The sequence below is a fragment of the Mus caroli genome, unplaced genomic scaffold (assembly GCF_978045245.1).
Source record: "Mus caroli unplaced genomic scaffold, Mus_caroli_1 scaffold_9, whole genome shotgun sequence".
Lineage (NCBI taxonomy): Eukaryota > Metazoa > Chordata > Mammalia > Rodentia > Muridae > Mus > Mus caroli.
In genome coordinates this window covers 49025424-49052554 of record NW_028227264.1, presented here as the reverse complement: position 1 = coordinate 49052554, position 27131 = coordinate 49025424, and the positions used below count along the sequence as shown (strand labels likewise).

Here is a 27131-nt window from a genome sequence, read left to right as displayed (position 1 = left end):
CATAACTTGTTTAATTATATACTTAAATGGAATGAAATCTCAATATTAAATTTATGTAAACTGTAGTGGCTATGACCTAACCTGCTAAGAACAAAATACAAGCTTAATATACCTCTGCAGTAAGGAAGTTACCTGTGATGGGAAAATCCACATAACGTCTTGTCTTTCCATCATAATATTCAGTTCCCTTAATAATTACTAAGTGTGCTGGAAAGTTTACACCCCATGCTAATGTGCTTGTAGCAATGAGAACCTAAAAGATAAAGATAATGTCTTACAGCTAAATAAAAGAAAACTTCTGTTACTTTTAAGTATGTTTTCATGGAGGACAGAAAAGGAAGTACCTGAACTTTACAGTTCACAAACAGCTCTTCTACAGTTTTTCGGTCTCTTTCATGCAGGCCAGCATGATGCATTCCTATTCCAAAAGCTAGAGTCAGCTTCAGGTTGGAATCTCGTACTGTTCCAATGATGTTGTCCATCTGCAAATGCAAGCACAAATCCAAGATGCAGATGCATCTGCTTCAAAAGACTCATGCATTTCAATTACATGTGATTGATATTACTGTGCTTGTTTTCTTTTAATGACATTATAAACACCTCTACCATTTCCACTGAAGCTAGGTAAACTGAAAAGAATTCCTTCTTAGTAAAAACATGTTCTCCATACTACCCTTTTTAATATTATACAATAAGAGAAAAATATATCATGATAATCATAAGTTCCCCTTAATGATTACAGACTAAAAGGATATAATGTTGTCTAAAATAGTTCAGATCTTATTATATTTTTAAAAATACTTACCTTTCTGGTTCTGCATTTAAAACTGAGAAAATACAAACAAAAAACATCTGATACAGTACTAGCACACAGAAATTATTCCAAAAAAGCTTTCATACTGATCTTAGTAGTCACATGACTTTGACAAAGTCACATGACTTCTCTGAGCCTTAGTTTCTTTATCTGTAAATTAGAATAATAGTAATCTGATATATGCTTTTAAATTCTCCGATTAGAGCCATGTAATAATAGCTACTGTTAATTTTATAAACCAATTTCCTGAAGGTTAAGAAGAGTTGAAGATACTTTAAGGATGTCTATTTCAAACTTCTCTCCCGGAAAAGGCCACAGCTTTAATTATATCAGTCTGAACCATTTTTATCATAAAAAGAAAAATTAGACTATTTTTGCTTATTCCTTATTACTTTGATTAGCAGTGAAGCTAAAAAAGTGTTTCCTATTTCCTGGCTGTTTTCTTTCTTTCCTGTTTTCCTTCCTCCCTCTTCACTCTCATGAATTAACATTTTGCTTTAGATGACGTGATAGCTCTCTTTTTTCTTATTAGTGTGATATAGATCTTTATATTTATGGGTATTAACCTTTTGCCTATAACACATCCGTATCTAGTTTTTTTTCTTTTATTACATATTTTTCTTTATTTACATTTCAAATGTTATCCACTTTCCCAGTTTCCCCCAGAAACCTCCTATCCCACCTCCCCTCACCCTGCTTCTATGAGGATGTTCCCCCACCCACCTACCCACTCCCACTGCCCTGCCCTGGCATTCCCTTACACTGGGGCATCGAGTCTTCACAGGACCAAGGGCCTCTCCTCCCACTGTTGCCCAACAAGGTCATCCTCAGCTACATATTCAGCTGGAGCCATGGGTCCCTCCAAGTGTATTCTTTGGTTGGTGGTTTAGTCCCTGGGAGCTCTTGGGAGGAGAGGGTAGGGGGAGGGGGTGTGATTGGTTGATATTGTTGTTCGACTTATGGGGTTGCAAACCCCTTCAGTTCCTTCAGTCCTTTTTCTAATGTTTCCATAGGGGACCCCATGCTCAGTTCAATGGTTGGCTGCGAACATCCACCTCTGTACTTGTCCAGCTTTGTCAGAGCCTCTCAGGAGACAGTTTATCAGGCTCCTATCAGCAAGCACTTCTTGGCATCTCGTAAACTAAGCATCTCAAAATCTACAACTAGGGATCTTTTACCTAGCTGCTACATTTTAGAAGAAATATATCGATCGGTCCACATTACCCATATAATTGCTACCCTTTCTATTTGTTTTGTTTCTCAATAAAAATCTTGTAGAAATTTAAAATGTTGGAAAAACTGTTTTACATATAATACATAATAATGTATAATGCAAGTAAAGCTTAGTAGTAATATTAACTTACAGAAAGCAGTTCATTGAGTAGACAATACTCTGAATAACATCCATATAAAAATATTACCTATCAACTTTCACTGTGTTGGCTGCAGTGTATTATTAGTTTATTCCATCTCATACCACATGGTAACTAACAGCATTTCTGTATTTATCTGTGAACTTAACAAACTATCTGAAATTTTGTGTAAGATACGTACTCTGTCTACAATGAAGATAGTATAAGAAGGTTCTTAAATTTCTCACAAATTATATGTGAGCCGTTTTCACATCATTAGTTATTTTCAATCTATTCTATCAGTTATTAATTAACTGATGTTTTCTTAAAATGACTTCTAGATTTTTCAGTTTTTTAATAAGTACAAATGAACTGTGTAACTCATACTGTCCCATGACAATCAAAAGCCAAAGCTGCTTGTGATAGAAGGTTTGGGAAAAGAGGAGCTGTTTTTTACTCCCTCCACCTCATGTTCACATAAATCAACACATTAAAAGGAGAGCGTTGCCTATCTGAATGGGAAATCCCCGAAATGCTCAAGAGAGCAATCACAGAAATACAACTTCATTTATTATCAGTTTCTAGAGATGAATCTGAATTTTCTGTACAGCAAAAAGCAAAATTTATAGATGTTAATCATTTAACATAAAATACTACTGAAGTAGAATGAATTTAAAAAAAATATATTTTATTGAATCATATGTCTTTGTTATTCTTTTTAAAAATGAGTTTAATTTAGATGAAAACATTTTAAGTCAAGTAAAAATGATTGGGGAATTTTTATATAATGAATGGTAAACATCTTAGTAGATATTTCTTTATTCCTTCCTGTTTGCCTGCCATTGTGCTACCACTTTTCAAAGCTTATCACAGATTATTCTTTATGTAATGCAGTAGTACTAAAATCACAGTATATAACATAGTGTGCTAAATTATGTCAAATTTAAAAGTTTCACTGATTTTGAAATCAAAACAGTAATTTTTCTCAACTTTGAGTCAATACAATAAAATGCACAAAAGTTATTTGGATTATCATCTCAATTTCTCTAGGAATACCTAAGCACATATAAGGCCCATTACTTATTACATAAAAACAGATATGATGAGCCTGAAAGGCTTAATTTTTGGTAAGATGGGATGCTAAGGAATCATGTCTACAACAATGAAAACAACAGGGAGTTTCTATTTGTTTAAGAGATATTTGTTATGATGCATTGGTATTTTTCTAATAAACAGCCTCTGAAATATGTTAGACAACCTAATAGTTAAACAAAAAAAAAATTCCATATTGTACATGAAAGAGAAGCAGATCTATATTCTTCGAAGGAGTGATCTGTTTAATGGATAGGAGCGAGGCACATATGTAAGCTGTTGAACAATTTACTTTAACTTAATAGAATTTTTTATATTTTAAATTTATTATACTCAAAAAGCTTTTGTAGAGAGATAGGATTCCATTTAAGTAGATACATTACTCTGGGCCTAAAGAACACTCCAGTCAGAATATAATTCAGCAACTTGATGACAATGCTGGCTCCAAAAGAAAGGAGACCAGATTGGACAAGAATGAGCTAACAGGCTGTGCAGGCCAGTTCTGTCCCTTTGAGTATGATATATTGTTTCAAGATGCTAAAATCCCATAGCTTCTCAAAGCATATCTGTTGTGCTGGTTTTCCCATTTTCACAGAATCCTCATTATCAGAACTCTGTACTCTTTTCAAAGCATGTCAGACTCAGACCATATGCCACTGAATGATGCTTATCAATAGTTAGAACTGCTCAATAGAAGATATACCAAGCAGAAGAACCACAAAAGCTACAAATACTTTTAAAAACAGAAATAAACAAGTCACATTGATACACATATTAAATAAGTTTAAATATTTTTGTACCAAATATTCATTTCTTAACCTGTTTCTCTATGATGAACCCAATAGAAGAGAGGAAATTAACAGTGAAGGAAGCAACTAAACATTCTACGGATATGCTAAAAAAATTCAAGAAGTAGTTATCCAGAATATAATTTCCAAAAATCCCCAATACTGAAAATTATGTTCCTTTCCTGAACCCCAAATACAACCATACAATGAATGATTTATACCATAGAGTGACATACTAAATTTAAGTATATACATATGTAATTAATGAAATAATTCTGCCTGAGGGCAAAGTTTAGCAACAGAGCACCTGCTTTTCACATATAAAGCCATGGGTTCAATCGTTGGTAATGATGACAGAAAAAAATTACATGCAGAGTAAATATACAAAGAAAGTGTGAATTACAAATGAGTAAAATAAAGTCTGAAAGTAAATAAAATCTAAACAACAGATCTGTCATGTCTCCCAAACATGCAAAATAACATTTAAAAATTATTTTTAGCTTGGCCTAATTTTTTACTAATAATATAAAAACTGAGTCATAGGATAAGATATTAACAATCTTTCCTTACCCTCATTTTTACAATAATTCCCTACATCACCAGCAGAAAATCATTCTGTACACAATTCATATTTACTTTTGAACATAACTTTTGTACTTATTTCCACTTTTAGAGAGTTTTGATTCTACTTTATGTTTGGAGACTATTTCCATATATTAAAAAGGCTTTTTGAATGCAGAAGAAACTAATTTGCAAAGGAATTTTATAGAGTTATCTTTTTTTTTTTTTTTTTTTTTTTTTGGAGACAGGGTCTAGTTGAATCCCTGGTTGTCCTGGAACTCACTCTGTAGACTAGGCTAGTCTTGAACTCAGAGATATCTTCCTGCCCCTACCTCCCCAGTGCTGGGATTCAAAGTACCTGACTAAAGCTAACATTTAAAAGTAGCACAATTATATTTCATTTTTATGAATTAAATCATTAAAGATGATAACCAGAAGGGCATAATATATTGTCAAGGTCACCTCATTGCTTTCAGGAGGAACAGCCTTTTATATGGTATTCTCAATGTTGCAGAACCATGGTACTAACAAAGGTTCAGTATCCCTCATTTGATTCTGGCATATGTGCAGATGTCAATTGGGCACCCTAATATATAATGTTCCTTTTTTTTTAAATTTTTAATATTTTTATTACATATTTTCCTCAATTACATTTCCAATGCTATCCCAAAAGTCCCCCATAGCGCCCCCCCTTCCCTACCCACCCATTCCCGTTCTTTTGGCCCTGGCATTCCCCTATATTGGGGCATATAAAGTTTGCAAGTCCAATGGGCCTCTCTTTCCACTGATGGCCGACTAGGCCATCTTTCGATACATATGTAGCTAGAGACAAGAGCTCCGGGGTTCTGGTTAGTACATCATGTTGTTCCAACAATAGGGTTGCAGATCCCTTTAGCTCCTTGGGTACTTTCTCTAGCTTCTCCATTGGGAGCCCTGTGATACATCCAATAGCTGACTGTGAACATCCTCTCCTGTGTTTGCTAGGCCCCGGCATCGTCTCACAAGAGTCAGTTATATTTGGGTCCTTTCAGCAAAATCTTGCTAGTGTATGCAATGGTGTCAGCGTTTAGAAGCTGCTTATGGGATGGATCCCTGGATACGGCAGTCTCTAAATGGTCCATCCTTTCATCACAGCTACGAACTTTGTCTCTGTAACTCCTTCCCTGGGTGTTTTGTTCCCAATTCTAAGAAGGTGCACAGTGTCCACATTTTGGTCTTCATTCTTCTTGAGTTTCATGCGTTTATCAAATTGTATCTTATATCTTGGGTATCCTAAGTTTTGGGCTAATATCCACTTATGGGACCTGAGACTACATTAGTTAGGGAAGCAGAAACCGGCCTGAGTAGGGCCACAGGCCTCATCCGGCCGGATCAGCACCAGGGTAGCTAGAGCACAGGGTCGGCTGACACCCGCCAGCTACCCACGACCCCCGCCACAGGATTTTGAGACTGCTGGTGAGTGGAACACAGCTTCTGCTCCAGTCCAATCACGCGGGACCTGAGACTGCTCTGGTTGGGGAGAGAGAGATCTGGCCTACATAGGGCCACAAGCCTCTTCAGGTCAGAAAAGCACCAGGGTAGCTAGGGCGCAGGGTCGGCTGACACTCGCCAGCTACCCACAACACCCGCCACAGGATCTTAAGACTTCTGGTGAGTGGAACACAACTTCTGCTCCAATCCAATTGCGCGCGGGACCTGAGACTGCATTAGTTAGGGAAGCAGAAACCAGCCTGAGTAGGGCCACAGGCCTCATCCGGCCGGATCAGCACCAGGGTAGCTAGAGCGCAGGGTTGGCTGACACCTGCCATCTACCCACGACCCCCGCCACAGGATTTTGAGACTGCTGGTGAGTGGAACACAGCTTCTGCTCCAATCTTTAAACAGTGAAAACGACAATAACTAACCCCAGAGATTACCAGATGGCGAAAGGTAAACGTAATAATCTTACTAACAGAAACCAAGAACACTCACCATCATCAGAACCCAGCACTCCCACTTCGCCCAGTCCAGGGCACCCCAACACACCGGAAAAGCTAGACACGGATCTAAAAGCATATCTCATGATGATGGTAGAGGACTTCAAGAAGGACTTTAATAACACACTTAAAGAAATACAAAGGAACACTGGTAAACTGGTAGAAGACAGTAAAGAGGAAGCACAAAAATCCCTTAAAGAATTGCAGGAGAACACAGCTAAAGAGTTACAAATCCTTAAAGAAAAACAGGATAACATAATCAAACAGGTAGAAGTCCTTAATGAAAAACAGGAAAACACATCCAAACAGATGATGGAAATGAACAAAACCATACTAGACCTAAAAAGGGAAGTAGACACAATAAAGAAAACCCAAAATGAGGCAACACTGGAGATAGAAACCCTAGGAAAGAAATCTGGAACCATAGATACCAGCATCAGCAACAGAATACAAGAGATGGAAGAGAGAATCTCAGGTGCAGAAGATTCCATAGAGAACATCGGCACAACAATCAAGGAAAATGTAAAATGCAAAAAGATCCTAACTCAAAACATCCAAGAAATACAGGACACAATGAGAAGACCAAACCTACGGATAATAGGAGTGGATGAGAATGAAGATTTTCAACTCAAAGGACCAGCAAACACCTTCAACAAAATTATAGAAGAAAACTTCCCAAATCTAAAGAAAGAGATGCCCATGAACATACAGGAAGCCTACAGAACTCCAAATAGACTGGACCAGAAAAGAAATACCTCCCGACACATAATAATCAGAACAACAAATGCTCTAAATAAAGATAGAATATATAATGTTCCTAAAGTGATAGTTTCTAAGCATACAGATCCTAGAACTGCTGTATGTAGTTCATGCCTTCAAACACAGTGCCCCCACCCCATATTACAACATGAATGAGAAACTACTGTTACAGCGTTGACTAGACTCCACTGTTCTAGATTGTATGCAGAAAGCAATAAAGACACAATGAGTAATTACCATCTACATACGGAGATGATTTGCAAATATACTTGTTCTTTAGGATTTGAGTATTTTTAGTCCGATGCCTAAACAAGGACATCTCAATTATCCTGTTCTCTAAACTAAAACCAAACACCACATCTTTCAACCTCTTCATGATTATGAAATGGCAGTCTTGTCAGTTACTTCTTCATGTAGCTATTAACTTTTCTTGTACAATTTTTCCTTATCAAACTTTCCCTATTCATCTCCAACTTTTTCTTCTTATCTGAAGTTAGTATGTTATTAAGGAGTCCACTTAGTATATTGAAAGATAAAAACCAAACAAAACAGGCTGAGTTGCTACCCTGCATTTGGGTTCAACTTGTTACTTGCTTTATGTATCACCTAACGTAATCAATCTTTCTGTTCCAGTTTCTGCAACTGAAAAATTGGGATAAGAACTGTTCTGGAAGTTCATGACCAGATTTGATAATATATATCCTTTAAAGAACTCCACAATGATACCAACTAAGAAAATGAGAAACAGCGTCTTGTCTTTTGTGGTTTAGGAGGATGAATATGTATGAATATGTTCACTATCATACCTATATCCCATGAATCTCACTTCACCCACATATCCAATGCTCAACAAATCTCTATTTTCCACACCAGCACTAGATTAATCCCATCATAAGAATTTCCTTGTTTTTTAAGAGGTTTAAGGCCTGATTAATTCAGAGAAGAGGCCAGGGTTGGGGAACAGCATGGTGTTTCCAAGCTACTCTGGAAGCAGACACAGAACCTTTAGCTTGAGGGCACACTGCACTACGTATAGCAAGACCTGTGTCAGAGTGAACATAAAAATCTGCCAAGGATGTAAGTCAGTGATAGAAACTTGTATTGGTTAACAGTCTTGATGCTACGACAAAATACCTGACCAAACTAGCTTAAGGGAGAGAGGGCTTGTTCTGGCTTACAGTTCCAATGGAAGTCCATCATGGTAGGGAAAGCTGGGTGGTTACTGGGAAGCAGCTGGCCACATAGTGTTCAAGGTCAGAGTACAGAGAATAATGACAGCTAATGCTCAAATAACTGTCTCCTTATTCAGTGAAGCCCATGGAATAGTGCTATTCACACTGAAGGTAGGTCATTTACATGTTCCTTTTTAGGTATACCCAGAGGTGTAATCACAACACCTGCCTACATTGTAGGAGGCCTGGAGTTTGATACTTTATACCACAAAACAAAACCCAGTAAGCAACAAGGGTGAGATTTATTCATCACTTACACTCTTTTTTTTTCTTATAAATTTACACTTTAAAGTAGCATAGAAATTTAGCCAACTTTTTAAGTGTTCAATATATTTAGGAAGGCTTCTAGCCCATTAATTACAATTAACAAGATTTAGCCATATTGTTGTATTTCTCATCTTTGTTTTCATGTTGTCTCCTTCTATATCCCTTTCTGGGTTTGCTTCAGGCAGAGATATTTTCTTTCCTGCTCTGGATCTTTAGATATTCCCCACCTGTCATGAGGGACTCTGGGAAAAACTTAACACATTTGCTCCACATTTTCTAGGACAAAGGGCTTTGGAGAATTCTCATTTACTTCCCCTTAAGAGGACAAAAATAAATGAATTGGTTCCTTATTATATTATTTTAGGTATGCAGATCTTGCTTAACAGTATACAGAAAGAAAGGGGAAGCCATGGAGCTAGAGCAGGAGACAGAGCTGAAGGGGGAATGTAAACATAACCATGACAAAAGCCTAATCTTTTGACTCAGCTGAAGAGAAATCAGGGCCATATTCTGAGGTTTCAGCCAGTGCATTCAGAAGGAAGGGTTTTCTTCCATTTTTATGTCTTTTAGTGCTGGCTGGTGAGTGAGGACCCAGAGCTTAAACCATTCCTGTTGAATGTGGGACTGCACACTTAAACACCTGAGCAAATGTGATTCAGTGATCCTTCCTTCTCAGTGCTAAATCAAAGTGCCAGTTAACTGACTTGAGCATTTGCTTCCATTTCTTCCTGCTCCTCTCATTTATTTCTTAACCAATTCCAAACTGGCTTCTGTTCATAATAGATTACTACTTGCTAAATTCACTCAGGGCCTCCCAACTGTTAACATCGGGAGCTTCCCTCTCATGCAAAAAAAAAAAAAAAAAAAAAAAAAAAATCACTTCAACATTTCATGTAGCTGAGCACTTCCTCATGCAACAAACCCTGTCTACTGGCATCACTTTACCCCAGCTTTTGACAGACCCCCATTTTTTGCCGCAACTCATAAAAGAGGACCACATTCCTTGTGGTCTTCTGCTTCTCCACAGTGCACAAAGCTGTTATGGACTCACATGGCTGAAAGTCTGCTTGTACATAGATATGTCCAACTCTATATGCTCACAATTCACATCTGCTTTAAGTTTGACAAACCTCTTCCATTTAATCACTTTGTAATTTCCACTTTAAAATCTTAAGCACACCAAAAAATATGTAAACATAACTTTAGAGTTAAAAGCTCTTTCTTCCTCCATCAGATTTTGCCACTTCATTAAGTGGCATCATTACGTTCTGAGTTAGCAGCCACGGTGGGTGCCATTCTTGATTACGTTTCCTATCCTTCATGTATCCTGGCCTTACTGTTAATTCTAAAGGTACCTTTACATCCCCCACGGTTACCAAGGAAGGAGACCCTGGGTTATCATCTGTCCAAAAGTTCCACTTTATTCTTCCAAAAGTAATAAAAATTGTTCTCAAAGAGTGAGTAAAATATGTGGGGAGATGGCTTAGAGGTTAAAGAACTTGCCATTCAAGTACATGGATTCCCAGAAACCCATGTATAAAGGCTATCTGGCCATGACAGATCACTTGTAACTGCAGACAGAGAAAGCAGAGATGGGGATCCCCAGAGCAAGCTGGCTAGCTAGCCATGTTGATGAGCTAGCTCTAGATTTGATTTAGAGACCCTCTCAATAAAGAAAACAAAAGAGTCATCTAGAATGTTTCTTGACATCAAATCTGGGCTTCTTCATACACATGCATTCAAAAATGTGAATATACACACTCGAAAATATAAAAAATTGTAAATGAATGTATGTAATTTTACACACACACCCCCCCCCCCCCCCATGTGGTTGTCTTGAACTTAGCTATCTGCTTGGTTTGCCTGTTGTATTTTTCCGCTTTGTTCAGACATTTCCTTATCAGAGGCTCATCTCAACCACACAGAACGTCTTATACCTTGCTTATTTATCCCATAACAATCACCATATGTTACTTATTTGCTTCTCCTAAGCATACTAAAACATTAACTACAAAAATGCTGGCCTTATAAACAAATTTCTCTTCATAATACTTAAAATGCAACCACCCTAATGGTGAGTTAATACTTCGCATGAACTCCCTATCTCACCTATGCCACCTTTGTAGTAGCCTTCCAGCTACAGCAAGGCTAATAATCGTTGTTCCTTTATAATGCTGTTCCTTGATCCAAAAGCTCTGTGCCCTTCTTGGTATACAACAAGTTCAATCTCATGCTTTGTTTCTCAGCTTTAATGCCATCAAGAAACACACTACTACTGTCCTCTTATTCTACTTCACTTACCATTGATTTTATTGATGATTGTTTCCCACAACCTTCTATTGCCTTATTTGAATACCTTTATAAGATGCACTTGTGTGCATGTGCATGTGTATGTGTGTGTTCTTAACCTCCTTGAGAACTGGTCATCATCTGGCTAAGAGGTCTGTCAAACTTAAAGCAGATATGATTCTGAGCATATAGAGTTGGACAGGCAGACTTTCAGACAAGTGAGTCCATAACAGGTTTGTGCAGTGTGGGAAGTAGAGCAGGCAAGCCAGGACTTGTACAACCTTCAAAGACCTGACTCTAGGCACCTTTCCAATCCACTCAGGCCCCAATTCCTAAATGCTCCACAGCTTTAAGACAGCACCATAAAATGTTTATCAACCATCAAAAGCAGGAGCCTGTGGGATGAACATTCTGATTCTCCTAATAGGAGGTATGGATATTCTGTCAACACTAGCTCTTACTTTGTGAACATAGACTGTCCTTCCACTTTTGTATTATCTTCAAATTTCTTTAATTGATGTGTCATAATTTGTAATGTAAAGGTATTATTTTGCCTTGATAACTTAGAGGATAGAATTCTTGATTTCTCTTTCAGATAACTTACAATACATGCACTTCTCTCTGTAAATTTTATGGAATTCATTCATCATTTCTCACAGATTTTGGTGTAATTTTTGGATTTTTTTCTATATGTCGTTTGTAAATAGAATCAATTGGACTGCTATGGAAGGCCTTTCAGCACAGTGTGATGAAAGTGCTTATGTAAGTTTTACTCCAGATATTATAGAGATGCCTTCCAGTTTTTCTCTAATAGTGTTCATAGTTTAGGGATCACAAGTGGACTTTATAGACTGAGGCGTTGTATAGCTGTTCCCACAGAACTGAAACATTCTGTCTAGCTCAGGAAACAACCAAAATGTATGTCGTAAGAGTTGTGATTTATAAGCTCCTGCAGAAGGTTATGCACAAGTGGTAAGGAGAAGAGGCTCATGGGCAGAGCTGTCTATAGCTGTATAGGTTATGAGTCATCAACCTTGATGGGGAAGGATTCTGAGGGATACAATTGCATTGTGTTAACACCCCAGACATACCCATGTAATTACCCATTAAATTCAATGCTTCACTAAATGTGTATTTTGATGGGAGTGTTTACTCTGTATGTATATCTGAGATGAAATGCTAGCTCACAACTTGAGAAAAGTCAAACAATATGAAGCATGTGCCTTCTATACTCATTTTTCCATTTTATCACATATTTTTTCTGCACTGAGATGACCACGGCTTTGCTCCTCATATTGATGACGTTGTGTATCTTGTTTACTAATTTGTATACATTCAACTATTTTCCTATATATACATTCAACTTATTTTCCTAGATAAATACTATTGAACTCAATTCTTTAGTGGCTATAGTTGACTAGTATTTAGTTGATGGTTTTTGCATCCATTTTCATAATGGATGTTGGTTTGTAGCTTTCTTACCTTTTTATTTTTTAAATAAGTTTAAGATTTACTGTGTAATCTTGGTTGACAGTATTTCTTCCTTTCAATTTCAGGAAAATTGATATTACTTCTTTTAATGCTTGTCAAAATTCACAAAAGGAGACAAATAGTCTTGGGCTTTTCTTTGACAGAGGGCTTATGATTACTGGTTTATTCTAGTTGTTTCTCCCTGCTTTGTTTAGCTTTGCTGTTTCTTCATGGTTCAATCTTGGCAAGTTATATGTGTGTGGTAACTTTTTCTAGTTGGCTCGTAGTTATTCATAATAATATCTAATGCTTGTTAAGTCACTTCTAAGAATTTCCCATTTCATTATGAATATTATCTGGGACTATAACTTTAATGGGCATTTTAGGGTGGGGAAAAAGATAATGGCATGTTTATATAATACCACAGGGTCTTGCAACTGAGCTTGCTGATAATAAGTAGCTATCTACTGTTACTTTATAGCATAGTAAGATAACAATCAAGTTGATGGTGTATACATTCTACTGTATTCTACTGTACTGGATTTACCAGATAGAAGGGAGATAGAAAAAATACTATTATATATCAGGTGAGAAGAAAGATGTAAGTTTTAAGTGGTTGATGAACATTCTAGAAAGTGATCTTTACCTGAAGCCAGAGAATATTTTGGTGGTCAGATTTAATTACTAAGATGACATTACTCATCTCTGTAAGAAGACAAAATTTGCATATAGCTCTCATTTACTGCCTGGATAACAAATTACAGCTTTGGGCATAGCCTAAAGTTATAATTACTGAATTGTTTTGCATATCATAATGATATCTTATACAATGGTGCTGACTTATCAAGATAAAAATATAAGACAGTGGGTATCTCCTTCATTCCTAGAATGCAATCAGTGTGGCAGCTGAAAGACAGCATCTTAGAAAGGCTATGTGAGACTCTGGATGAAGTATGCTATGCCCTACTGAAAAGTCATAGTTCTACTAGAACCATAATCCAAGAGCCAAGTGGCCAAGGCAGTGGATACTCTCTGAAATCTCAGGTATTACACATCATTATAAGATTTTTATTCTATTCCTCAAGACTCTTAGCTTTGCTGGTTTGGAGAGGTAATATCCAAGAGAACAGTAATTTATCTAGAAATAATTACTGAAGCATCTACATAGGGTACTTGAGGTTCTTTTCCTACTTGGTGAAAAAACAAAGTAACTATCTAGTTAGTTGGCCTAACTATCATTTAGGCAACTGATTTGGATGACACTGGGCTGTCATATAATAAAAGAAGAAACAAATTTTAGGTAAATCCAAACTTTCATTCTCCTATATGCATTAAGCATATATTTAAAATCCAGCCACCTGCCTCCTATGAACATGTGTTTTGGGATCTCTATATTAGCTTAGCAGCTTGTTGAAAAACAAGTAATAAATGTATTTTTGGCCTGAAGAATGACAACTTGTCCCCTAACCTTGACAAGAATGACAACTTGTCCGCCTCACATATGTATCAAAAGATTTTAAACAATTTGTTTTCTCACCCTTTCTTACTACTCTCTATTACTGAATGTAATATGTGAACTGTGACTTTTATTCTTTAGTCTATCTACTGGCTATTGATTAATTTTCACTAACAACTTGACTGAATTTAGAACTGTCACAGAAACACATCTCTGCATATGCCTGTGAGGGAGTTTCCAGAAGCGTTTACCTGAGCAGGTAGACTCAACCTGAATGTAGGTGACATTATACTATAGATTGGGGTCCTGGACTGGATGAAAAGAACAAGTAAGGATTTCTTGGTTCTTTGTTTCCTCACTGCAGACTAACATGTAGGACTATATGTTAACTGCTGCCCAAGATGCAAGTTTTAGTTGTTCCCCAAGGGACACCTGGATAAGGATGTTTTGATTATTTAAGGAGAGAATAATTGTTTAGAAGTCCTGTGTGTGTGTGTGTGTGTGTGTGTGTGTGTGTGTGTGTATGAAACTGAAAATTCTCCTTTCAAGATCTGTGAAGAACAGTGTTGGAGTTTTGGTGGAGATTGTACTGAATCAATAGATTGCTTTTAGTAGGGTATCCATTTTTTTTTGTATATTAATCTTATTCATCCACGCACAAGGGATTATTTGATTTGAGATACTTTAATTTCTCTCTTCAATGTCTTAAAGTTTTTTATCACACAAATATTTCATTTGCTTGTTTAGAGTTACCCCAAGATAATTTTTTTAGTATACTGTGAAAGATTGATGCCCTAATTTCTTTCTCAATCTGTCATTTATTTAGGAAGGCTACTGATTTGTGTATAGTAACTTTGTATCCTGCTTCTTTGCTGAAAGTGTTGACTAGATTTAGGAAGTATTCTGTGTTTCTTGGATGCAGCAGAAGTATATATCCTGTTTTTGTACTCAGCCTGGATCTTTTTATTGGGGAACCAATGATCTTGAGAGTTATCAATGAACATTATTTGTTGATTCCTGTCATTTTGTTATTGTGCTGTGGTTCCCCTAGCCCCTTTTTATTTGCTGATCTGATGTTATTTCTTGTTCTTTCTTGGTTGTGGCTAACCTCTTCAGGTTGAAGTTTTCCTTCTAGCTCCTTCTATAGAGTTGGATTTTTAGATAAATACTGCTTAAATTTTATTCTATTGTGAAACATCTTTCTCTATTGTGATTGAAAATTTTGCTGGATATAGAAGTCTAGGTGGCATTTACAATCTCTTAGAGGTTTTAGAACACTTTTCCAGGTCCTTCTAGATTTTAAAGTCTCCATTGAAAAGTCAGATGTCACTCTATTAGGTCTGCCTTTATATCCTACTTGGTCTTTTTTCCCTTGCAACTTTTAATTATCCTTTGTTCTATATGTTTGTTGTTTTACTTATCATGTGTCATGGGGAATTTCTTTTCTTATCCTTCCTATTTGGTGCTCTCTATGCTCTTGTACCTTGATGGGCACTTTCTTCTTTTTTCCCACCTAATACTTTTATTGATTTTCTAGGAGTTTCATATTATGCACTCCTGTCACAATCCCTTCCCAGTCCTTCCATGTCTGTCCCAATTTTTGACACTTAGATTCCGAAATAAATAAATAAATAAATGGAAATAAGAACAACTCTTATGAGGTTGGTCCTCAGCTGTATAAGAAAGCAGTCCGAAAGAGCCATGAGGAGTAAGCCAGCAAGAAGCATTCCTCCTAGCTTCTGGTTCAGTTCCTGTCTCCAGGTTCTTGTCTCAAGTTCCTGCTCTGATGTCCCTGAGGGAGTATGACCTGTTGAGTTCTAAGATGAGATAAACACTTAACTTCCCAACTTGCTTTTGGTAATGGTGTTTTATCACAGCAATATAAACTATAATTAAGGGATTCATGTAGATTTAGGTATAATCACTTTGAAAAAGTTGCATATGTAGATTTGATATAATCAAATTGAATTCATACAGTAAACCAAATGCAAACCCAATGAAAGCATCACTTAATTTTTTAGTTTTTATTTTCAAGGGGAGGTGATGAAGCAAAGCCATCCTGGATTGACACAAACATCTGAAAATGATAAAATTTCCAGCTGTCCTAATTTTTCAGGGTGGGGGACATGCAAGTACATGCTATGGTTTACTTATCAAAGGTGATAAGTGTTTTTCTAATTAAAACAACACAGCAAAATTCTCCACAATATCTGAACAATATAGAGGTCCTCAGATAGCATAGCATTTAAAAATAAAAAGCAAGTGCAGTCTTCCAAGGAAGAACACATCAGGTTCATATTTTAAGGGAATGTGAGTCACATACATGCTAAATGCAGAATATACTGTGAACAAACATTCCAAAATGTGTTCAGTAGATATGTACTTTATAACCTGACTACAAAGAAATATCTTGATTTGGAACATTTTTAGGGATAAAACAAGAGAAGTAAAGTTAAGCCTAGATAGATGCTATCTATACAATAAGCCATCAGTGGTCAATTTATCTGCTCTTCAGCATTGGCCTCCTAAGCTCTGTAGATGTAACGCCGACTTTTTAAAGGATGAGCATAATAAACATTAGCTTTCCTTATGGCATCTTCAAACAAAATTTGGTTTTGCTTTTTCTCCCCTGCTTTTCCCCATCTTCTTCCTAAACCTCCATAACCCACTTCCTACTTTCACGTGTCATGTGTCTTACTGCCTTCCTCAACACCTCTTTTGTCTCCCCTTGAGAGCTCCTTTCACTAGAAAGCCTATACCTATATTCACAACCTCCTCCCAGAAAATACAAGTGTATAAACAAAATAAACTAAGATCCATGTATGAGAACAAACATGAAACTTTAAACTTTCTAGTCTTAGCCACTTGCCTTACCTACTATAATACTTTCCTTAGATATAGCAGTTAAATAACACAGAACAAAAATAATTTTTCAAAATTATTGTAACCTTAAAATATGTATTATAGTATAGCCATATATGCAACCTTAAAACTGCAATGATGAAATTAAAGTGCTCACTAGTAAAGAATGTCATCTGTGGAACTAAAAAAGAGCACTCTGAAACACTAGCTTATGATAGCATAACCAGTACACCCAACAGATTGGCTTAGACTTTAATTCTCAATGGCCATGTGAAAAGGAAAGGGAGAAACAGACAAATTCTTTAGACTGAAATGATGGGTCTGGAACACCATTTCACACCAACCACGAAAAGCAGAAATGGGAGAGGTGGGGGAGATGAGGATGTAACAATCAGACAACTTATTGCCTGGGTCTTAACCATAATTCTGTCTCAGGAAATATTTTTAAAACTAGAGTTAAAAAGGAAAGGTACTATGAATTAAATTTATAGAGTAAAGTATAACTATAAATAACAGAAGGAACAATGAGAACCTTATTACAGACTATATAAGATAAAATCTTCAATCTGTAAAAGATAAAACATAAGACGTATACTAGTATACATGCATACTAACATACAAATACGTATGGAAAGTGATATGAGGTTTTATATAGATATTTCTTTCTTTCTTTCTTCTTTTTTTTTTTTTTTTTTTTTTTGGTTTTTTTTTTTTTTTTTCGAGACAGGGTTTCTCTGTATAGCCCTGGCTGTCCTGGAACTCACTTTGTAGACCAGGCTGGCCTCGAACTCAGAAATCCGCCTGCCTGCCTCTGCTCCCCGAGTGCTGGGATTAAAGGTGTGTGCCACCACGCCCATCTTTATATAGACATTTCTAAATGACTGTAAGGCTTTCTACAAATCTCTAAGAAACATACTGAAAAAGATAAAACCATAGAAAATGAAGGAACAGAAAAGAAAAGGAACAAATGTATAAAATCATGTTCATCCACACAAAATCAAGGTGTAAATTAAAATAACAGAATAACATTCTTCATAATGTTAATGAATCACAAGAAATGTAGGATGCCTTTACTCTTCTACACCGCTTCATACACCAAGGTTGACCACTTTAATCAGTATAGTTGTTTTGGAAAATAAGTGATATTATAAAAAAAGCACTAATTATGTTCTCTGAGGAAAAATAATCCTAAAGAAATAAATTACAATAAGGAAACTTGATTGTTTAACTATATAAATAAAAAACTATGTAATAGCTACATAGAAAAATAAAACTGATTAGGGACAAAATTTTATTCAAAAACATGTATTTTTAAAGTTTACTATATTGATTAGTATGTACAAAGTTTTAAACAATGATCATGATGTTTCTCTAAAATTTATCTAGCAAAATGAATTGGAAGTTGTATAAGGAAGGGAAATACTAAAAAACATATGAAAAAATAATTAAATATAAAAATATTATTCATGATGTTAAATAAAAGGAATCATCTATATATAGATATGTGAAGTAAATATTTTACTGGGAATATCAAAGAAATGCATGCAAATGTTGTATGACAGTAGCACGATGGACTCCTTGTTCCCTCGTATTTTGATTATAAAATAAAACCATAAATAATTAAATATATAATTCCCATTACAGTACAGCAAGAACTTGAAAAAGCATCTCACTTACCTCATGCTCATCCATATTCAACCACTGCTTTGGGTCTTCTTCAGTGGCCAGAAATGCTATCAACTCTAAGGCTGTAAGTCGTGTTTGACGTCTTGATGAGACAAATATCAAAACAGGTTTGGCTGGAGAATGACTTCTAATTGCTGTGGGAAGTATACACAAAAACCAATGTAGTTCATATGAATTCTTAATTTGGTCATGAAATTTAGTACTCTTTCAGGTAGTAGAGGTGTCTATCAGGACACTGGAAATGTGACAGTAACAGGGAAGGTGCTGGCCACAGTTCGACAGAACACGGCCTAGCACAGGGAAGATTTTCTTTTCACTCCCAAGGTTACACTAAGGTAAGAGGCACTACAATGCTGAGAATCTCCATTAAACTGTATATAGAGTCTTACATGTGTTCCCTCTATTCGCGAGTTTGTTTGCTTCCAAGACACTGCTGCTTATCTAAGAAGTGATTATTAGAGTTAAATAATCCTGGGATCTAAGGATTCCAAGAAAGCCCTGCAGAATGATAAAAATGTCCAAAGAACCAACAACAACAACATTTCCTGGCATCAGGAGATGAAAAACTAAGACAAACTGTCAACAATAGCTAAGTGATAAATAATAAGAATATTTCCCTCTGACTTTTGAAATATATATGTGTGGCTTCAAGTGGGAAGAGAGTGCTAATGGGAACAGTAGAGATGATGTGTATCTGGGCGTGGCATGGCCTGGGTAACACTACTGAAGAAAGAAGAATAAATAACAGTTTTACAGATATACTTAATGTGAAACATAAACCATATGAATTATCTGGAAATGATGTTTCTTACATTAAGGCAGTGGCAAAATGGCAGAAGTTGGGTTTTTTTTTTGTTTGTTTGTTTTTTGTTTTGTTGTTTTCTTTATTTAAGAAGTCCTTTCAAAATAATGAAAGGAATGGAATGTTGGGGAGAAGAATCATTAAAACTTAGCTGTTTTAAAATGTCACATAGATGTCTAACATATGCTACTTAAAAATAAAGCTGAGATGATTAAACATTTTATAAGAACAAGTTTAACTTGTTTCATTTTTTGAACTGTGAGCTGGAGAACCTCTTTCTATGGGCTAAAAAAATCAGCTTTAAAATGGAAATATAGACGTACATTTGATTATATATCAAAACAAGAAGAGTAAGATTAGCACAAATCCTATTTCCAATCTCAAAGAAATCTAGAAATCACTGGAGGTCTGACAAATAGTAAATAACGAAAGGTGGAACTGATACAATAGCCAACAGCAAGTACTTCAGGTCTTTATTGTTGACTTACTATTTACACAATGCAAATGCTTCCTTTTCTGTAATGGCATGTAGACATTCCCTATACAGATATAAGTAATTTCTGTAATAGACCCCATGAAAAATATTTATCCTAATTTATTTTTTACCATTTAACCATTTATTAGAATACTAAAAATGTAAGTGACAAATCTGTTGTAAATCACCTTAGAAATACAATGTTTAAAACACACCCCCCTGCAACACTGGCATCATTTATATAGACAATCACGAATGATCTGTTTCTTTTCTAAACCTCAACATTTAATGTGTTTGACTGCTGCAAGAACAGGTGTGGCTGAGCAGCTCCTGGCAGATTTATTGTTCATTAGTGATTTTGTACAATGCTTCTGTGGAGGTGTAAATAATCTGAACTGCCAAGATGGGTCTCCAGCCCACAATCAATACTGTGCTTCTGTCATAGGCTAATTACAGCAGCTAGAAAGTCACCCACAACTGTCACCTCACAATCAACAGCAGTACACATTAGAGAATTTATTTTGGAGGTTATTTTTAATTGATACAATAAATATTCCTTCTGTAGTCTAAATAAAACATGTTTCCTATGCCTCTATTTGCTTAAATAGTTAGAAAATGAAAAATGAAAAACAAAACATGAAACCTATAGAATTTTTAAAAGTATCGAGTTATACAAGTTGTTTTAATTAAATTTATTTACTTTTATATTTATGACTGTTTGCCTACATGTATGTGTATGTGGACATCACTTGAATACCAGGTTTTTGCAGAGGCTAGTGACATCAGACGGGCTGGAACTAGAGTTACATATGGTTGTAATCTGTCACAAGGTGCTAGGAATTGAGCCTTGGTCCTCAGTAAAACCAGTAGGTAATCTTAACTACTGAACCATCTCCCTGGCTACTGAACTGTCTGTATTTTCTGTTAGAAGTTAATGTTGCTATCCAGGGATCCATCCCATAATAGCTTCCAAACGCTGACACTATTGCATACACTAGCAAGATTTTGCTGAAAAGACCCAGATATAGGACTATGCCGGGTCCTAGCAAACACAGAAGTGGATGCTCACAGTCAGCTATTGGATGGATCACAAGGCTCCCAATGGAGGAGCTAGGGAAAGTACCCAAGGAGCTAAAGGGAACTGCAACCCTATAGGTGGAACAACATTCTGAACTAACCAGTACCCCGGAGCCCTTGACTCTAGCTGCATATGTATCAAAAGATGGCCTAGTTGGCCATCACTGGAAAGAGAGGCCCATTGGACTTGCAAACTTTATATGCCCCAGTACAGGGGAACGCCAGGGCCAAAAAGTGGGAGTGGGTGGGTAAGGGAGTGGGGGGGGGGGGTGTATTGGGAACTTTTTGGATAGCATTGGAAATGTAAATGAGGAAAATACCTAATTAAAAAAAAAAAGAAGTTAATGTTGCTCTTATTTATCATGTGTTTAAGGTATTAACATATAACATCTTAGATGTCTAATATTAAGAATCATAAATTTACTAAAATATGTATCTTATTCTCTTGTAAAGTGATTTTGATTCATGAAATATCTCTAGTTTTCCATACACAATTCAGCAAGTATTTATGTTCCTCAATGGGTGATGAAGATAGCTTTTGGTTGTACCTGTGGGATCATTATTATTCTTTCATAGAAAGTGGAATGATTTGCAATGTATTTAATAGCTATCATCTATAGAGACTGCTTATTATTTCATTAAAGAATCTTGATGCTTACCCTGAAATGCAGGCTTGTTCATACTAGCCATGCGTGGGCAGTAATGTTGTCCTGGGAAACCCTGAATGTGAACTTCCAGTGGAACTGGGCGAACTGATGGTCGGAAGTTAAACAAACCCATCTGGTAAACATGAAAAGGAAATCACTTACAATTTTTATACTGAAAGTATGCATCATAACTTTATAGAGTTAAGTATAAAACCGATTGCTGAAAAACGAATTTATCACTCTTGCTTATACCTGCTTAATGTTGAGCCAGTCAGCAAGGTCTCTAGCATTAGCTAATGCAGTGGACAGTCCAACTATTCTAACTGGTTTTTCTGTGTGTGATGAGATAAAGTTTGTTCGAGATACAATGACTTCTAAAACTGGGCCTCTCTCCTCCCCTAGGAATTAAACATAAAGATTAATCAATTAATTAATTTATGCGGGCACAAACTCAGAGTATAAACATTCCTTTAAAGAGCAGAGGGGAGAAACTACTGTATGAACAAACAGAGGAACTGAAATCAATATGTCAAAGAGTTATTTGTACTTCAGTGTCCATTAAATTATTGCCAACAATAGCCAAATAATGGCTAAAGTGTCCACTCACAGATGAATAAAGAAAATGTTGTAGACAATGAAATATTATAAGACAATAAAAAGAATGAAATCCTGTCAGTTACATCAGAGATGAACTAGAGGACAATAAGTTAAAAGAAATGAGCCCCACACTGACAGACAAATTTGCATTATCTAGTAAAGATACAAAGAGAAAAACAGAGTTTGACGGGGGATGGAAGTGGTTTGGTGGGCGATGGGGAAACTGATGTGGGAAAGATACTTAGCTTCAGTTAGACAGAGGAATAAGTCCAAGAGACCTAATGTGCTACAGTTGGTGACAAATATTTAACATGATTTAATCATTACATACTGTATGCAAATAAAGCATCTCATTATACTTAAAGGACATAAAATAAACAATTATTTGTCAGTGATATGTTAATAAAAATGGTACGTTTTATAAAATTCTATTTTTAACTGAGTGATACCTACCTAGCAGATGGATCTCATCTATGATGAGAATGTTGACCTGCTGAACATAGCTCCTATTCTGCCAGCTTCGACTAACTCCATCCCACTTTTCTGGTGTAGTGACAATAAGGTCAGCCTTAGCAATGGATTTCATGTCTGGAGTCACATCCCCAGTTAGTTCAATAACTCTACAGAAAAATAAAATTGATCCTCAGGAAACATATAACCTGAGACAGGCTAAAATATCTCTCTTTTTGAAGTAGAATTTTATAATGCTTAAAATTACGTTAGCTACTATCACTTAAAATTTTCTGAAATGGAACAGCTGCATTAACATGAAAAGGCACAAAATAAAGGATATGTAAAACACAGAAATTCAAATCAATCATATGCAACATATGATTTCATATGTTTGCATATATGATTTAAGTGTCAACCTTTGCTTAAAAACACATAAAACAATATATTATTTTATAAAGCTGACTAGAAATCTCCTGGTCCATACAGTGAAATAGACAATACTTTTTATTTTTTATTCCCCCCTTTCTCTTTTTCTTTTCTTTGAATTATCTTGAATCTAAAGTCCAGTTGTTACCCTCTTCCCGGTCTGCCCTCCAACAGTGCCTCATCCCACTCCTCCTCATGCAGCCCATGCTACCTTTGAACTTAGTATATAGCTAACGATGAACCTGCACTACTATCCTTCCTTCCAAAGAATATAGTCATGTGCCACCACACATGACACTGTTTAAAAAAAATCTGTTTACTTAGGGTATTATTTTAATAGAGTATTGATTAAAAATAGAATTGTTTGCATGTTTATTTTAATTTCTTAGGCTGAAAATTTCTATAAGTAACATAGAAAAACTCAAATTCACTGGGATATGAACAAGATCAGAAAGGGCAACTAAATGCCACCTTTCTCAGCGTGGGTTGGGGAGAGCTTCACATTAAAAAAATGGTTACCCATGCAAGTGTAGAAGAGGTATGGGTGAAACAAGTAGATAAGTTTGAAGGTATTTCTAAATTTTCAGTAATTATTGAACAATTCTAAATTCAGACTCAGACTCAGAAAAAAAGAATAAAAGGGAAAGGTTTCTTCCTCCAATACTAACCGCATCTATTTAATTCTTTAATGTCTTGAGTTTTACACTTTACATATTATGCTGAATACACCATGTATGCACAGCTCAAGCAATTTACAGTGAACAGTTCTACAGCCATTGTTTCTTATTTTGAAGAAGGAACATATTCAACTCTTTTTCATTTCTCCATTTCCAGAGTTGTTGGTTCATTTAGTCCCTCATGGTCATACTTTCGTGGAGAAGATATAGAAAATGTTGCATTTTGCATGTGTACCATGATTTACTTGGAAGTGCCCTATGAGCCACTCAAGTCGTTAGCAGTGTTGCTGATAAACAATGCTGCAATAAACGGTCTTGTAAAACAATTAAATATTAACATAACAGTGTTTTTCAAAGAGCTATTTTTTTTTTCATGAGTAAAAATTACATGCAAAAGGCTTTGGAAGTAGTTTCTGGATGTTATTCTCAATCACACCAAAAAAAAATAGATAATTTATTTTTGGAATAAAGGTATTTTGGAAAAGATAGCATGATATACCAAAGTATTCATATTAAGTAATTAAATGATTACATTTTCAGAATTAATATGGAATACTGATGGTAAATCTAGTACTAAACTTTTAAGTAAAATATGAAAATCACTGAGGCTATCAGACAGATTTATGTACCTTTTACATTTGTTAGTCCTTTACACGTTTTAAAGCCTATTTTAATCAAAATAAAAACTTACTTTTTACCAAGTTTTTCTTCTATCCTAATTTTCCAATCATCCATTCTTTCACGTACTAGAGCTTTGAGGGGTGCAATATATACTGCCTAAAAAGGGAATAGAAACAAAAGGACTCATAATAATAGCATCTTCAAATAAGAAATACAAAATTTGTCAAAATAGAACAATGCAGATTTAAAGTTCCCTTTAACAATGAATATTGATTGCACTGTTAAATAAATGAAGAGCAAAACAAGTAACTGTAACTATATTTATATAAAATAAGACAATAGTTATCATGAACATCCTCTTATAAAAGGACATATGTTCTTTTAGAGTTTTAAAAAAATCAGATATTTTATGATGATATTATAGCGTAACATAAAGCAAACAATTACAAAATAATACATTATATAAGAATAGAGTTCTAAGGACACAAAACGTTTTTTATATTTGGTATAGAACTTACATGAGCTTCACGGAATACCTGAGAAAAGGTAGTTACACATTTTGAAGTTTAGAAGAAAAAACTAGCTGTTTAAGTTTTAGTGCAGACTGACGCCAGTAATACATTTTAACTGTTTTACTTTTTGGAAAATATCAGAAACTGGCCTTTGATAATCTAAACAAAATGTAAAGTATTACATATTCCAAATCTTTGTTTTTAATATCTTGCAATATGGTTGAGCTGTTCGAGTGTACAATGTGCTCTTTATTCATCAACAACCAAGCAACAGATTGAAAAGCAGGAGAGTAACGATGTGCTCAAAAGACAAGGCATTTGATTGGAAAATCCTCAAAAAAGCAAATTGAACATTTCTGAAATCACAATCTAAAAGTATTTCTACTTACGCACATAATTTAAAGAAAACCCTATGTATATGAGGTCAAATGACTAGCACTGACAAGTTTAGTGTCAGCGCATTCCTGCTCCCCTTGTTTTCCTCCGTTTTGTATCTTTCTGGTTTCATAATGCCAACTCCATGGAAGCTGACAACAATGATGGTTATGAGGGATGGATGTAGGGAAAGGGAGATAACTGTTTAAAAGTTTGATGCTTTTCTTATGCAGAATTGATAAATTCTATAACCCTTATTACAGCATGAGTTAAACCTGCTGTGCTAAGTACTAGAAATTTCCTAAGACTATATATTAAGTGCTCTTACCACAGAAATTCTATTTGAAGTGAATTTATAAATCATCTTGATGGCTGTAATCACTTCATAATGCATATATACAGTAAAACATCACATATATATTTCAAATACAATTCATTAACATAAAGAAATTATTTGGGGAAATATTAACAATATAATAGTACTTATTGTGGAATACTGCTCCATATTTACTTTATATAGTAAAATTATTCTTACAGCAGTAGCATTTTCTTTATATCCAAAGGATTTAGTTGTGGATTGCTGTATGTCTTATTTACAGGGATATGAAGCAGGCATCTTATCACAGACCCACCAAATATAAATATATAACTATAACAGGGCAAATATTCAACTAGAGAGCTCCAAATTGAGGTAAGTAATGTTTTTACCACCAAGGAATTTATTCTAATACTGATGAGGCTCCTTAGGAAATTCTCTGCCAGTAAATAATCTCTCTGGGTTCTGACAATATATTTAGTTCATTCTAGTTTTGAGAACAAGGCTGTCTTCTTGGATCAACTATAAATATGACTCTATGAACTGACCTTTGAAGTGGGATATTTGTTGAAAACTCTGAAAATGGCTAGTTCAGCTGCAACTGTCTTTCCTGATCCGGTGGGGGCGCCAAGCAGGACATTACAGTCTGTGTGATACAGTGTGTGGAATATCTGCGTCTGTACGGGGTTAAAGTGGCTGAAGTTATATAGAGCTTCATATGCTTTGCATCCCAAAGCTGTAATTGGTAAAGGTTGAAGGTCCAATAATTCTGAAAAACACAACAGGTACTGCTGTAAAATCACTAAGAAACTATTCACAGTATTGGATACTCTATTTCAAACAATACATGCCAGTAACATCTTTTTAACCACTTGTCATATCATAGTAGCACAATGGATGCTCTTCTGGAAGGATCTTGTGAACCAACTGAGTATTTTTCTATCAATTGGAATAAAATTTAAAAACAAGATCATGAGTACTCATGTTACAGAACAAAACTAGATCAACTTTAATGCTTAAATAAAACAAAATACTACCTACAAACTTTAAGGACTATTAAGTTCACCAAGAAATTAATTAGGATCTGTTGTACACTGGCCAGGTAGAATAGTTGAATAAACCATTGCTACAGCTAACGAGAACTTAAGAGACTGTAATGCAAAAAATAACCGAAAAGAACAAAATTTGTCCCGAGGAAAACCTTCAAAGATAATAGATGTAGTCCTTTTTCATCACATGGACTAAAAAAGCAAGGAATTAGAAGTTAAAACAATTTAGAGAGATAGTTACACATGTTACTACAATACCCCTAAGTATCAAGAGTTCAAGAATTCATATTTTCCCATTTTCCAAAATCTATCAGTTAGAACACTGGAATTATTGCCCAGATTGTGACACAGGTGATGCTTATTTCAAATTTAAATAAGATTAAAATTTAAAAGTTTAGCAAGAGGACATAATACTCTTTAACTGCAGGAAGAGTTGATGAGAGAAGGGGAGCTGAAGGGAGGGACTAGGAGAAGAGAGGGGGTAAACTGTGGTTGGGATG

At 35.5% G+C, this 27131-nt stretch overlaps 1 protein-coding gene across 1 annotated transcript in view; it reads right to left on the bottom strand.

The window, feature by feature from the left end:
* Ascc3 (activating signal cointegrator 1 complex subunit 3) overlaps positions 1–27131 on the bottom strand; it is a 282052-nt gene that overhangs the window by 120834 nt on the left and 134087 nt on the right. Inside the window, exons 25-32 of the mRNA XM_021173819.2 lie at positions 26131–26351; positions 24450–24535; positions 22656–22822; positions 21858–22003; positions 21618–21738; positions 18596–18738; positions 345–482; positions 133–253 (exon numbers count right to left, since the gene is read on the bottom strand). Of these exons, the coding sequence (XP_021029478.1) occupies positions 133–253; positions 345–482; positions 18596–18738; positions 21618–21738; positions 21858–22003; positions 22656–22822; positions 24450–24535; positions 26131–26351 (1143 nt within the window). The remainder of the gene's footprint in view (positions 1–132; positions 254–344; positions 483–18595; positions 18739–21617; positions 21739–21857; positions 22004–22655; positions 22823–24449; positions 24536–26130; positions 26352–27131) is intronic.